The 15,778-nt window shown below is 39.9% G+C and overlaps 1 protein-coding gene across 1 annotated transcript in view; it reads right to left on the minus strand.

Moving 5' to 3' along the window:
• Positions 1–15,778, minus strand: part of prkcha (protein kinase C, eta, a) — a 31,336-nt gene that overhangs the window by 5,203 nt on the left and 10,355 nt on the right. The window contains exons 3-12 of the mRNA XM_084914740.1: positions 14,849–14,996; positions 14,720–14,754; positions 14,524–14,606; positions 11,216–11,345; positions 10,991–11,124; positions 10,758–10,889; positions 9,440–9,613; positions 7,191–7,345; positions 2,953–3,091; positions 2,157–2,345 (exon numbers count right to left, since the gene is read on the minus strand). Coding sequence (XP_084770866.1) covers positions 2,157–2,345; positions 2,953–3,091; positions 7,191–7,345; positions 9,440–9,613; positions 10,758–10,889; positions 10,991–11,124; positions 11,216–11,345; positions 14,524–14,606; positions 14,720–14,754; positions 14,849–14,996 — 1,319 coding nt within the window. The remainder of the gene's footprint in view (positions 1–2,156; positions 2,346–2,952; positions 3,092–7,190; positions 7,346–9,439; positions 9,614–10,757; positions 10,890–10,990; positions 11,125–11,215; positions 11,346–14,523; positions 14,607–14,719; positions 14,755–14,848; positions 14,997–15,778) is intronic.

A 15,778-nucleotide genomic window follows, 5' to 3' on the forward strand; every position in this document is an offset into this window, starting at 1 on the left:
CCGTGTCGCACGGTGACTCTGTGTGCACCTCAGGGATAATGGTGACCTTCAGACCCAGCATAGCAAACTAATGAGTCCCCGTCTCCATTGTGACAGTGTTCAGATTAACCTGAAGACACTGATTAATACAGAGATTAATAAGTCTCATTGTGTCAGCTCCAAACGATATTAACTACCAGAGTGGGGGCAGGGATAGCTCAGTAGGTAGAGTGGCGGCCCCATGATCAGAAGGTCGGGGGTTCGACTACACTGAACGGCTACCCTGAGGTACCCCTGAGCAAGGTACCGTCCCTACACACTGCTCCCCGGGCGCTGCATTGGTGGCTGCCCACTGCTTCACTGGGTGAATGGGTTAAATGCAGAGGAACTATTTCCCTATGGGAATCGGACACTTTACTTTACAGAGACTTTGCCTAAACAAAACCGCATATCTCAACAATACTGAGCTCCAAGAGAATGAGGAAGCAGCTGCGGAGCCAGATGAGGCAATGCCCAAAAAGACGCGAGGTGTCCCAAAAGCATCAAGCTACAAAGAACAATAACGAGGATTCATAGAGACTAATGAAACTCTGATGCCTTGCCATGTGTAATTTTATATAATAAACAGCATGTGTGTCGCTCTGCTGTAGTCAGTGTCTCTGCCAATAACGCCTCCAACATGATTGATTGGGAGATGCACAGTTATTGTTCATGTAAGCCTTTTCACCCGTTGCTTTTCCTTTGTATATCTATGTACTGAACTGCATCAGCCCATGGTTGTGACTGTACTTTAAGACAAAAACATGCTTTGTTGAAATGTTGCATTTGTTCCTTTTATACTCATCACTGCTAATGAAAAAAAAGTTTAAGGTTACAGCAGTTAAACTCAGGGATTTGCAGCTGTGATGACATTATTTCCAGTTACTGAATTAAAACATGTTTGAAAAAAGAAAAAAGGCACACCAGTAGACACCAGTATGGTGCTTGAATTGGAATTAACTGTAAGCATGACAGAGTAGCAGAGGTGACTCAGTTCAGGAGCAAACTGACCACAAAACCAAAGAAAAACTTTTCCACTAAAGCTGATGCCATCTTTCCATGGCTGCACGTCAGTTGTGCCATTCTCAGAGCCAGACCTGCCATGTGGGCATTTCTGCATGAAGAAGCCGTTCTCCTCTACACTCGCAAAAAAGACGTTTACGGGAAGGCGGGGAATATTAGAGCTGAAACTTTTAGTCAATCAATCGGTCGGCTGGCAGAAAAATCAATTCAACACTTCCAGCTCCTGAAATGAAAGGTTTGCTGTTATACAACAATATAAATTGAACAACTTTAGATTTATTTCTTTTTAGATTGTTGATGCTGGGCTGTCACACAAGCGATCAAAAGCGCTTTGTTTCAGCTCTATGTGATAGTTTAACTTGACTATTGGCATCTACCAGCCTTCAGGTATTTTCACCATGACTCACAAACTCATTGACATTTCTACAGCCATTCTCACACGACCTTGAACAACCTGACAACTGAGCTCCATGAACTTCCTTTTAAGAACAAGGTGATCTTGGCAATGGATCTGCCTCCAGTAAAAATAGAGCAGCAGCGTTTAAAATCCACTCACACCAGTCACTAACGTGTGATAGTGGGGGGCAATGACAAATCGGCATGGGGAGACTGATTTGGTGCTTCCTCAGCCATGCGGGAATAACAACAAGGACACGAGGAGAACAGTGTGAGAGAGAAGGAATGGAGAGGAGGTGCAGTTGTATTTATAGCTTGTGTGCTGTGGCTGGGCAGTGAACCATGCCTTAATATAGTTATGTAAAGACCCCAGCCAAACAGCTGGCTGGAAGACTGTGTGGGGTTGCCACTCACTCTGCAGTCAGACGGTGTCAGTCAGGCAGACAGACAAGAATCTGGCTACTGATACAATATCCAGGCATGGAAATGCTCATCCGTTTTTCTCCACAGTGACGTCACAAATCCACTGACAAATTCATTACATGAGTTTAAAAAAGACGTTCTGACATTTCCTGCAATTGTATAAAGCAAACACAGTCTGACGGTGCTGGTCTGAGAAGAGTGAGACCTGGCCTTCACCCAGCTCCATTTATCATTAAATTTTTATTGCTGGTGACCGCAAAAATGTGAATAAAAGATATTACTCCTGGCAGACTCACAGCTTTCAGTATATTCACTGCCTCTGTGCTGAGCCAAGAGGCATAAACAATCTCTTCATTGAGGATGGATTCAAAGAGGTCATCTTCATTTTCCGCCTCAAAAGGAGCATGTCCAGAGAGCATCTCATACAGCAGCACCCCGAGGGCCCACCAATCCACAGAAGGCCCATACAGCATCTCTTGCAGGATCTGTGAAAACATGTCAGAGTAGAAAAATGAGTATGAGACTTTAGAGAGTCTCAACAGCAAATTTCAAACCACTTTATGAAGTTTAGTTAGGGGTATGTGCTGGATTAGTGGAGCTACACACTGAGGAGTAAGTGTTGAGGGCAGCAAAGGGGTCTTTCATAAACGCAGATGCACATTCTTGGTTAGAGAAAAAGCTCTCAAACACAAGGATGCAGGCCATCTTAATTCCTCATTATGAAAGCCAAACACGCCTCTGAAGGCGCAGTCTGAAGAAGTGGAAATCTGGGCTTGTCAAGTCAATAAGCTGACCTCACAGGTGTGCTGCCTTCCAGTCAGGAGGGAGGGAGCTTGAAGTGCCGGGCAGTGACCACAATGTTTGCTCTTAGTGAGGTGGTGTGATGGAAATTAAACATATGAACTCAGAGAACCTGAGCTGCTGGAAGCTAAAGATGGTCAAGTTTATTCTTTAGTGTCATCTTAAAAATGGAAATGTGTAAACATTGCTTCAATATATGAAATGTTCTATTATAAATCTGGAGCTGAAGTATCTGTTATTTTGAGTGCCGACTATGTTTTCTGCTGGTTAATGTAGGGGGGAGAAACTGACCTCAGGGGCAATATAATCCGGGGTCCCGCAGAACGTTCCCGTGGCAACACCTTCAAATATGCCCTCCTTGCACATGCCAAAATCTGCCAACTTGCAGTGACCGTCTTTGTCAAGAAGAACATTGTCCAACTTTAGATCCCTGAAAAGAAAGGCAAATGCAAAAAGGAACAAATAGATGAGGTATTTGCTCAGGGACTGTTATTCAGCACCTATAAATCAGAAGCCTGAAATAAGCCACCAAAAATCCAATTCAGTGCTCAGACTCCAGTCGCATCCTGCTGGTCTTGTTTCTAATTATATGTGAGGAAGCTAGAAATTTGTGGTGAGACAAAAGGAAATAGTTCTCTGAAGACAGTGACACTTTTAAAGCAGAGGGAGACACTGACGGACAACTCCCTGACCCTTAACTGGCAACCAGTAAAAAAAGAAAAATCGTTGGAGCTGGGGTTAAACACACATGGGCAGGCCAAGTAGCTAGACTCAACTGGTAGCTGGTGCCCTCGTAGCTTGCCATTTGTGCACCCCCTGATGATGAAATGCACTTCACATGGATGAAAGCAAACCCTTGCATATTTGACACCAAGGGAAAAAGTGTCTGTGTTTATTCTGCTCCCAAGAAAAGCAAAACTTCTTCTCCCAGTTATTCCATTTTATTGCTCTGCCTTTGTGAAGCAGGCTCAGCTTAAAGCAAAATACGTAAGATGTGACCACTAGATAGAAAGATGCATTTTGTTTTTTCTGCCACTCACTGCTAATATGCACCGTCTTCACAGTATGCCTTCCACATCAGTGGAATAGAAAATTGAGATGTATTATCTGGAGGAATATTTTCCCCTCTGCTGACTGTGCATGGGGATGTCTCCAAACCAAACACTGGAAAAATCTCCTGTTCTGTGTTCATGACAGCTGACAGAGTGATTACAGCTGTCGAGTGTGGGCTCTGGAGTTAAGCTCTAATCTGTGATCAGGTGACTCAACTTCAGACAGTGTTACATAGATGGCCTGAGGCTAGCTGGACAGTGATACTGTTAATGTATACATAACAGGATGAGAAAAACCAAAATACAGAAAGCCTGACTGTAAAAGACTGAGGGTCAGGAACCAGTTTGGTTCGATTAATCTAGTCTGCCGTTCTCTATTTTAAGCCGATTGTGTAACGCTGATCACACACAGTCTAAAACATGGCAAAGAGAGCAGCTCTGACACTCACACATCACAAAGTACACACAGACTGTGTTAAGCTGTGTTAGGGATTATCACAGCTAGGAAAACAAAACTGGGAAACTGGATGCAGGAGAAAGTATTTTTAAGTGGGTGTCTGAGCTCTTCCAGTTATAAGGCCAGTTCTGCTTCTTGATAATCATTCGCACGCTGCCAAACCATTTCCTGGACCATTATTGTTTTTGTTTTTTTCAGTATGAATGTGTCCAGTGGGAAATTTAACCGCCTCTTATCGCTGAGCTACACAGAACCACACATCACTCACTGCACCTAATCATCCTGTATGAGCTCCTTCATCCAACGACTTCACCACATGGGAGAGACAAGCCTGACTTGAGCCAGTTTCACACATGAACTCTGGCCGATATTAGGAGAGAAAATGTTGTCACTACTGCCAGTACTCTTTTTGATTTAATTTAATGTAATGTTTACCTGCATTTTCCACCTGCTAAAGCAGAGAAAATGGAAGTGCTGCAGTGCACAGGCGAAAATGACTGAACTGTTTTTGATGGAAACAGGTCAATCAAACAATGCGATGTCTGCAGAAAAAAAATGCTGAGGTGCAAAATGAGTCACTGAGTAGGAGATAGAGTTGCACTAATAAAAGAGATTCCAAAGAAAAGAGGAGGAAGTTCACAAAAAGTTCTGACGCACAAACTTTGTTTTTTTCATTGTGGTAAGAGTCTAATCAAACTATCAAAGGCTCCTAAAATGTTATGCATCAACCTAAGGATGCGATATATATCACAACTTGCATATGCCTAAAAAAAATCGAGTATTTTTTATCTATTTTGTTCAGTCTTGAATTTACTTGTTCTTTGCATATGTGGGTCAGGACAAAACAAAGAGACACACAACACCTCCCTGGCGGAGTTCAAAACAGGCTTCACAAAGCATGTGTTTATTGCACGACATTGCATGACACTGAGCAGCTTTTCTCCATACAGCCTTTTTAATCCTTGTGGATTTAATTGGCTCTCCTCATGAAACGTGCTCTCTTAAAAGCAGCCAGTGTGGATTCAGACTGCAAAGCTGAGTTTTCATGTCTAAAACCTCAAACTGAAACCTTGAGAACTGTACACGTCTTTTTAAGGACAAATACAGGAAACGCAAGGACACGCTGTGGCATCAACTGAGAAGCTTCAAAGCCTCAAAGCCTTTACCTGAAGCCAAAAACCCCCCACACACAATGTAAAAGACACGCATATTACACAACACAAGGACCGAGGCTACAATTTTATTCTTCCCACACTTGCCTGATGTGCGAGTTACTATTCTGGATGCTTTTTACTTTTTTAGTTATAGCACGCAAGGTGCATGCAACCTCTTCAGCTTGCTGTCATGCTATGCAGTGCATGCTGAAAGGAGACTCAGGCATACTACTAGGTATAACTCAGGATTTACTGATGTTCCTTTTCCTTTTTCATTGTGTACTGGCAGGACACCAAAAGATTTCCCACTCAACTTTCCTTGAGCGGACAGTCCGAAAAAAAGGTCTCTGAATATATGTAGCTATTAGAAGCTGAGGAAGGGGGATCGTTATTGGCTCATCTATTCATAATTCTTGGTAAAAGCTGGCGTTCTGTCACAGAGCCTGACATATGTGGACACAGTGTGTTTCTGTAGAGATGAGAATTCTCAGGAATCTGAAATGTAACAACATTATCACAGCTCAGGATAGCAGGTAGCAACATTATTGTCAGAGTCTTCTGTGTCATTAATCCTTATCAAATTCAAGGTTACAGGGAGTATTGGAGTCTATCCTGATTGTCATGGGGAAAGAGGTGCTGGATACACTCTGATCACGTCGCTAATCTATCACAGGGCTAACATAGAGAAACACATAACCATTCACACTCGCATTCACACCTACAGTCATTTTAGAATCACTGTAATCCTGCACATGTCTTTGAGAAAAAGTTGGAGTACTTGGAAAGAACCCACACAGACACGAGGAGAACATGCTAACTCCACGCAGGAAGGCCCCAGACTGGATTCACAGTGTTGCCTGCCTCTCTTTCTTCCTGCCTAAATAACCGTGGTAGTTTATGCTGAATACATAACAGTGAAAAGTGGCAAGTTTTCATTTATTCTTTTATTTACAGCATGTTTTAAGTTCATTATAGATTCTCAGCTTGAGGAATACGCTTCATATGTCCACGTCGTTAATCTGTATCCTACTAAAACTGCTGAATGAAGCATATAATTGTTAAGTAGGTGATGCAGAAAATGTGTAAATGTTTTACTTGATTCAAATCTGCTGCTGGAAAATATATATTTTATATTTAGAGCCTGAAGCAGAAAGCCTGACTTAACAGAGAAAGATGATAATTACTGTCATCATCCGTTACTTTCAGCTGCGGTTTTAAGCTTTGTTGAGTCAGCTAATGCAAAGACACACTAGATGTGTTGAACTTAATTTATAGTACAGTGTGTGTTTGTGTGTGCTTGTGTGTGTGTGTGCTGACACAACGAGATTTAGCAGCATTATCCTCTTTGATATGATTTTATCATTTGTAACTTGAAATTTGGTTTTTTCTTTTTATAAATAAAGACATTTTTAACACAAATTGATGGCGAAAAGGCAAAAGTGGTACATAAAGATAAATCAGAGTGCAGGAAATGAAGTGCTTCCTGGGAGAGAACCTCCACACCCTCCGCTTAATGCATGAATTAAGCAAACTCTCATTAAACCTGCAAGTATGCTTGGTAGCACATTTTCATTGGATGGTTCTCAGCGGCAGTCTTCTTTAACCTGACATATGAGTCTGAGGATTGCAATGTTCTGATTGAGTGTTCACAGCCATGTAGTACTTCACATGATTAATGTATCATATATGCAGTTTCCTCTTGATAATAAATTGATTCCGAGAGAGAAGAAACTGCATAATTAGTGTCTTTGCAGTAATATTACACTCTTTATGATATTAAAGTTTTTTTTTAAATATAGTAAACTATGGTAGTGAGCTCTGAGGTATCGCTATAAAGGCTAGTTCGATTGCTTTATGTATTTATACCTGTAAACGATGCCTTTGCTGTGCAGGAACATGAGAGCAGAGGTGATCTCGGCTGTGTAGAAACGGGCTCTGCCTTCTTCGAACTTCCTGGACTTCTGGATGTGGAACATGAGATCGCCGCCGTTCACAAATTCCATCACAAAAAAGAGACGGTCCTGCAATGAGAATTAGGAGATGACATTTACACGTGTGCACACAAAACCCGCACTGGGCACACAGAAGCTCCCATGTTATTAGGCAGTCCAAGGAGCAACGACCGCAAACATGCTGAGGCTGCTTCAAGGATGTTACATGGCTGCTTCTCATTAACTTCAGATGCCTGTATAATGTGTTCCTGTGCAACCTACTGCAGCTTAAAGTTAGCAAAAAAAAAAAAAAACCTAATCTAACTCATAAATCTTTCTTTCTTTCTCATTACAGGCTACGGTCGATAGATGATCCACAAAATGGGAACCTGGGGAAAAGACTGCAGTAGGACATGATTTAGAGATCTGCCTCTTGAAGTGATCTGGGTACTGAGGCACAGCTGACTGTGTTTTACTGGCCTGTGGTTTAGAGAGGTATAATGTCCACTAAGGACGTGCTGCACAGGCAAAGTAGGGAGCACTCTTTGTGTGGTCCTGCAGTGCAACTGAATGTATGTTCAAAGAAATCTCTCTGGGTTTTTCTGTCTTATACGAGTCAAACTGACTTGTCAGGCCATCAGAGATCTGGCGTGACAATTTACTTTGCAATACTAAACCCCTCCATAGATAACTGCTCAAACATAAAAGCAAGAATGGACGTAACTTAATGGATCAGCTCTTTAATTTGCCAATATAGTGGTTACTGGGATTTCCAAAGTTTTGCTATCCAAAGAGTTTCTCCATTCATCCTGGAACCTGACGAACATTAGTCTGACTGTCTATTACTACTAATTTCCTGGTTAGCACTTTAGATGACCTGTACACATGAACACAGTTCCATTTCTTAAACCCTCTGCTTCAGATTCAGGTTTTGTTTAAAATATATATAATACATTAAAACTACAACAAAGTAGCCTTTTTATTAATACAGTACTTGAAGCATTCATGCCGGAGGTCAGCATGCCGACTGTCTGATCCCTGCTTGCAGGTAGGAGTCGTGGTTAGGGTTAGGTTCTTGTATCGGACTAACGAGGCTACTATGTAAACACGGCAACTTTTAAGCATAATCACATGAAATGAGCTACTAATCTCTTTTGTTTTTGCTTATCTGTAGAAACAAAAAATTATTACATTGAGATTTGTTGCGATTTAAATGCCTTTTTTTATATTTTAAACTTAATCTGAAGACTCCTCCAGGGCAATCTGCGTACCTACAAAGTGGGCCTTGAAAATGAAAAATATGCATATAGTTAGCAATGGAATATCATCTCTAAAAAACATTCTACATATTTTAGTTTGAATTATTGTGAAATGGAACTATATGCCATGCAGAAAGTGCCGCTAATTGTCCCTTGCAACGTGATTTTGTTGTATTAGTGTGAACTGAATGACTCTATTACCAAAATATAGAACCATTTTACACTTCTGGTATAATAAAAGGTGCTTTTAAGTATTTTGTCAGGAAACAAGTGACAGGCATTTAAATAAAACAGGGCGTTCTCGTGGAACAATAGCTGTTGCATTGTTTTGTGTGGGTTTGAAACGGTTTGCGCAGCAAGCTCACTAAGCCCTTATTTGGTGCTACTAAACTTCGATCTCAATCAGTCGTGGTTCAACCACCCAAAGCAGAATAGAAATATCCCGTCTGAGCCAGAAAAACAGCTCTGTCAGTCAAGCATCATTCACTGGCTTGTGCCAGGAGCGAACAGACATAAGATTGGGGAACTGCTGCCACCTTCTGACCACATGATGCACTGGCATCTATGGAAACAGACCCATATTTTTCTATTTACATTTAGGACCAGAAACCAAAAGTAGGGTATGCCTGAGTGCCGTGACCCTTACTTGAACCAGTTCTGTGGATCATTTACTGGTAAGCAAAGCAGTAAAAATGAAAATAAGGTCATATGAGGCCACGACATTTCTAAAGCACTCATAAGGAAGATCTGTGCATGACACAGACATCATGAGCCAAAACATCCCCTTTTATTTTTCAGCAGAAATGTCATCATCATCACAATCTTCAGCCATTTAAGACGGGGTGAAAGCTTCTCATGAGTGAAGAGGACTAAAAGTCACAAATGAGTTTATGTGAAAGAAGTGTGCGGCCATGCTTTCACTGACCGGTGTCTGGAAGCAGCAGTACAGCTGTGTGAGGTACGGGTGACAGCGGGCCAGTGACAGCACCCTCTTCTCTGTCATGGTGCACTCGACGTCATCATCCTGCAAAATGATGTCCTTCTTCAACACCTTGACTGCGAAAACCCGATCTCTGCCATTTAGTCTCGCCAGCATCACCTGGAGAGTAACACAAACATAGTAACAGGAAAAGCCACGTGAGAAAGTGAACGATTTGCTTAACTGCTAATAAAATGTGCTAAACTTGACAGCGACAGGATTTAGGGTCCTTCCTGGAAACACCTGCTAATCATTTAGAGTGCTGGCGAGTAAACTTAAATTTAGTATTTGCTAAAAGTGTCTTTTTTGGCAGCAGTTTCCATTAGTTATCAATTGGACCGATGCGCTGTTTAGAAAGTCGCATTGTAATGATGCCTAAACGAACAGGACTTCCTTCCACAGTATTTCTGTTTAGGCTTTACAAAAGGTTTTGCAGTAATCAGTAATCATTCTGATATTATCTTGTGAGATATCTTAAATTCACATAAAAACTCCAAAAATTAAGGTACTTAATTGCTACATTGATCTTCAAAAACAAATCAGCCAAAAACATTTTCCCACTGGCATCATGGACTGTCCAAGCTTAAGGGACACAGTGAGGTTCTTCTTATGTCAGGGTTAATAGATTCCCTTTATTAATTCCTGCAGGGACATTAATTCTCTGCTTTTTATCTACTTTACCATCCTTGATATTATGAGCAGTGGGCCGCATTCGTGCATTGCCCGGAGTAAGTCTGTGCATCCGTCAGAGGAACAGTAACGAGACATTTGCAATGGCGAGATAAACTGGAGGAAGAAGCCAGCACAAGCATGCTAAAACCGACCCAGAAGGGTTTTGGCCTTCTGTGTGGGTTTTGATGAGGAAACAATGCTAACCACAAACCACCATGTTGCAGTTGGCTCTTTAAACCATCTCTATTTGCAAATGTTGGACTCATAATTGAAGCTTTTAACCTCTTTAAGTGACCGTTTTGAGGCCTCAGTTGTTAATGTGGGGGAGGCATTTCAACAACACACACTCTTCAAGCATTTTTTTGAATCTCTTTAGCCACTGGTGAAAGGGTTCGCTCACTTTTCAATATATGGAGATCAAAATTCAGTGTTTTTTAATGCCAGTTGTATATTTTTGTGGTCATGTAAATGTTTTATTAGTCAAATGTTAGAATTAAGCTGCTCTAATCCATTTTTGTCCAGTATGAGCCAATGCTCATCATTACACTAAGTGCACAGAGCACTTCCTATAATCTTATTATCTCATTCCTACCTTGCCAAAGCTGCCCTTGCCCAGCACTTGAAGGAACGTGAAGTCTGAAATTCCTAGCCGTGGCAACTGGTGCTGAGTTTCCGTACAATCCCTCCCCTCAGATGGAGTCCTCGTCTGTTCTGCGTTTTTCACCTGTCAATGCAAAGAGAAAAAGACACTCTTCTGATTACACTCACGTTTGTGATTAGGATTTACAACTGTTCCGTTATTCTGGAAAACTCAGACGTTTGTACCACTGATTTCCTTTTGGCAAGTCCTTCTGCCTGCAGACCCATCTCAGCGAGCTTGTTGGCCAGTTCCACACTGTTGACCCCACAGTTGGGAGCAACGTTGCCTTTGCAGCGGATGTGGACGTTCATTTTGCAGACTGAAGAGAGGAATCACAGAAACGGTGACTCTATATGAAAGACAACTTTTAGATGCAGATATTGAGACATGAATGCTGATGCGAGTCTTACTTTTACAGTGCAGCCCCTGTCTGACAATCCCCCACAGCAGCGAGCCACAGTGGTCACAGAAGGTGGGCGACTTGTAGTTATGCATGTTGAACTTGTGAGGGATGTTGATGCTGAAACCTTGATTTATAGGCTGCAGAAAGAGGGCACACGGTAATTACGAGCTGTAAAACTGCTTTGCAACACTATCGTCCACAATGCATTTTCAGTTCAACTCAGTTTTATTTGCACAGGCCAACATCACATGTAGAAGTTCAAAGGGCTTCGCAGGTATAAAAACATATGAGAAATAAAGTCACTTACATATTAAAACATTTAAACAAACAAGCAACCCATCAGAATACATATTTACACACATATATAAAACCACAAACGCAGACATACAAATAACAAAATGAAAATTAAATCATAAATAAAATCCTGTGAAACAAACAATCTTGGAAGTAATAGAACCAGAGGGCCAATATGTTGATGAATAATGATGCCTATCTTCTTTATCTACCAGATTACGTGCGGCTCTACAGTCGAATTATAGCACTAGTTTAGTGCTAGATTAAAAGAGATGCATTTTTATGTGTTTCTTCAAATCATCTGTTTGCTTCCCTATTTTTTTGAGGTAGGCTGTTCCCAAACTTTCCCTACTCAATAGCTCTTCTAAATGTTGGGATGGGTGTTGTTTTCTAGAAACTCAATGTGCTGGATTTCTAGAAATTAGTGAAATTTACTTAAAACTAGTGCAAGTGACAGGCAATTTTTAGACATGTACCAGGTGGATCTAGTGAGCCATATTTGTTTTTTTTTTTAAGAAAACAAAACAAAACCCCACACTCTATTTTAAACGTAGAGCAGCAATACTAAATACTCTTTTGGATCTTTCCACAATTTCGTATATATTATTATACAGAGCTATAGTAAGAAATTGAACCTGTTTATAGACTTTTAAGGCTAGACATTGTAAAATATTTGATCATCTTATGACATAGCAGTTTTTTAATTTATACTTGAATTGCATATATTAGTGGTTATTTTTATTGGAAGCATTATTAATGCTAAAATTAATTTAGTAATTCAATATTTGTGATTTATTTACGTTTGAATAAATTAAGTGTAATAAAAAATGAGTAGTTATAATTGCAATTGTTACTTTTTGTTATGCAGTTACAATTTCTATGTCAATATATTTTGTTTTTACTGATTCCGTTTTCCTACAAACATGGAAAATGTCAGGACATTGACTCAAAGATGTACTCATGTTTGTGGAGCTGTCTACTTGCCTAAGTGCCATGCTCTAGGATAGCACAACCTGTAGTAGGATGTGTACACATGCTCAGTTCAGTGAATTAAATTTTATCTTTGTAGAAAAGTTTAAATGTTTAGTCACATGATCTTATTGCAGGTACTGGGTTGCTTGTGTCTACTCAGGGCTGTACTTTGCTATGTTTGTTAAATTTATGGAAACTGCCAATGTGCATCAATAAAAATGTTCAGAAACTAATGTTCCTTTAAATGTATGAGGAACTGGTATGTTACTATGTTAACTTCACTGACCTTGATCTGCAACATAAAAACATCCTACAAGTTAATAACTTCACAGTCAAGTTTCAAGTAAGCTGCAGCCTTCTCGCAATCTTTTTGGGAAGTCCAACAAAAAGAGCATTGGAGCAAAAAACAAAACAAAAAAAACAACTAAGTTTGCTTGTTCAGTTTATTAAGATCCTGCATGAACTTGCTCCACCCTACTTGTGTGAGTTCATCAGTATTAAAATCAAACATTAGTGGCCGAGTAAGCAGAGCCTCTACCCAATGCGACTGTGCAATACCTTTTAGACATATAATATTTAGTAAAAAGCTGTTATCACTTAAAGGTAGTGAGATTTGGAATAATATTCCAGCTGTAATAAGAGAATATACTTCAACACATTTAAAACTCAGGAACCAGACCTGTGACCATTCATTTTATACTAATGTGTGTTATCTTTAATGCCGTATGTGTTTATATTTATTTGTTGTTCTGTGTTTTCTTATTGTACTGTGGATTTCATGTATTTGTTGTCTGGACTATATTGTTGTACGCTGTCTGATGGTGTTTTAATTTTCTTTGTTATTTATCTTTTGTCTGCCCTGTCAGGGACTAGAGCTAGAAAACTGTTTAAGGTTCATTCTTGCACATTTGTGTGATAAGTTGATTAATATGCACTGTCCCTTTTGAATAAATACATTCAAAATTCAAACTAGTCCACAGGAAATGAATGCATGAAGACGTTTTTTAGAATCATGGTGAGTCTGGTACTGTCAGACACATCTTCCTGAAATGGAAGAAGTTTAAAGCTTGCATCACAGTAATGATCATAAGACTTAACTTTTGGTTTTATTCTGTCAGCTCCTAATTTGCAAATGAGCAGATCACATTTTATTTTAGGACTAAGCAAAATTTTTATCTTTAATTTTTTAAAAATTGCAGTCATCCATTTGTTAAAGCCAGCCAACCACATTGGTGAATGAGTTCAGTACACTGTCACCTGGCTCCACAGAAATACGCTGTCTAGCATCTGTGTAACTACAGTAACAAAAATTTATGCTGTCTAATAATGTTTCCATGCATGTAAAGAAAAAAAGTAATGGACCCAGACAGCTACCCTGTGGAGCTCCAAAGAAGAAAATGTACAAGCACCTTCCATGAAAAGAATTTCATCTGTTTTGACAATATGCCTCATACTTATGTTTAATTTCTTAAAAAACAAACAAACAAAAAAACTCAAATTACTCTCTGTCACTTATGATCAAATAAGACTTTTAAAGGAACATAGCATAAAAGAGACAATAAGTCTAAAGGAATTAAATAATGATGATTATACTATATTTACAAAACTTGTAAATGGTGTATTAAAAATAAACATGCTTAGCGTATAAATTTGTATTATCCTGTCAGATTTTAGGGAACAGAAACTTGTAATATTCAGCAAAATATAACAAAACTAAGCTACATAGTTGCGTTCAAACTGCTAAAACTGTCATGGATGTATTTATAGAAGCATAAAAATTTGTAGTGTTCATATGTGGAAAATAATACTGCAGTACAGTGTTCTGCCTCAGTGACCAGCCTAGACAGAATATAGAAACAGGAAACAGCCTACTGATCACTGCAGGTGTTAATCAGATGCGTGTGTGAATGTGAGTGTAGGAGGGGGAGAGTGCTGTTTTTTTGACATTCTGTATTTAAACAAACAAACAAAAAAACTGTAAAGAGAACAACTAATTAGAAGTAAACATGCTGATTAGAGTGTATTAGTGTGTCGTGAAATTGCTGTTACCTGTTCTTTTGCTGTTTTCTTCATGCGTGGACAGACAGTGACGACCTGCTGGTGGCATCGTTTGTGCACCACACAGGTACACACTGAAAAACAAAAAAAAGACAAGACAACGAGTCAATGGCGGACTCATAACTCCCACAGGTGTGTTTAGGCAACTGTGGTAAAAGGCAGAAAGAGAAAAATAAGTTCTGCTTACCTTGACACTGGTAACCCTGCTTTCCAAAAACACCCCTATTAACATAAAAGAGAACACATTTAGATCCAGTTTACATTCTACACAGAGATGTGCTGCCAGCACTGAATCACCCATGCGTGACTTTCTCACCAGATGAACTCTTTGCAGTGAAAACAGAAGGTGGGCTGACGGAGGAAAGTGGACATAAACTTGTGCCCGTTAACCTGGTGAATCCTTCGCCTCACGGCTCCCTGCCGCTTCCTTGTAAACTGCTTGAAATTCTTCACTACGGCCTCATCTGGCAACAAGACAAGAACATAAGTTTGTAACATAAAAAGCACAGAAGAAGTGAGTGAACTCGACGCACTAACTCTTAGGCTCTTAGAATGGATTTATCACATTATGGGATCTCTTTAAAGTGGATATATTCTTTATATTCTTTATAGTCTTTATTTATACTTGAATGTGAAATATGAATTATTAAAATCTGTGTTTCTGCTCAACTCTGAGGATATTTCAGCTCAACATCACTGTTTTGCATTAATTCAACAGTTTGATGACGTACTATTTAACTGTATCTGACAGTTACATGTGATGGTGCTGCATTACAGTCTGTGTGGTTGCGTGATTTTAGCGAGGGGGTGTCTGGGTTACTTCTTTGGTTCATTTTGACAGCCTTCATCGGGATATTTCTGGGCACCGCAGGGAGCCACTCTCACATAAAAATGTCCTCTACACACCCACTACAGTGTATGGACAAGCAAGAAAAAGGTGGAACGATTAGCAGCTAAAAGCAGACACTGTTATCTCTCACAGTTCTAGGACTACTCCCAGGGACTGTAAAAAACAACTTTTTTATTTTTAGAATGAATTATTGTCAATCCTCTTATCTTTCAATCAACCGACGAACTGTCTCACAAATGATGTAAAAAATTGCCATTATTGTTTCCATGAACTGCAAGATGGCATCTATGATATATTAGTTTTGCCCCACCAGCAGAACAAAAGCAAGACAGACAACCAACAAGCAAAAAACACAAAAACAAAAAGGACCAAGCCCTGAATTATCAACCTGATAAG

This window comes from Perissodus microlepis, chromosome 19 (genome assembly GCF_051167445.1).
Source record: "Perissodus microlepis isolate ML-2025 ecotype Zambia chromosome 19, ASM5116744v1, whole genome shotgun sequence".
Classification (NCBI taxonomy): domain Eukaryota; kingdom Metazoa; phylum Chordata; class Actinopteri; order Cichliformes; family Cichlidae; genus Perissodus; species Perissodus microlepis.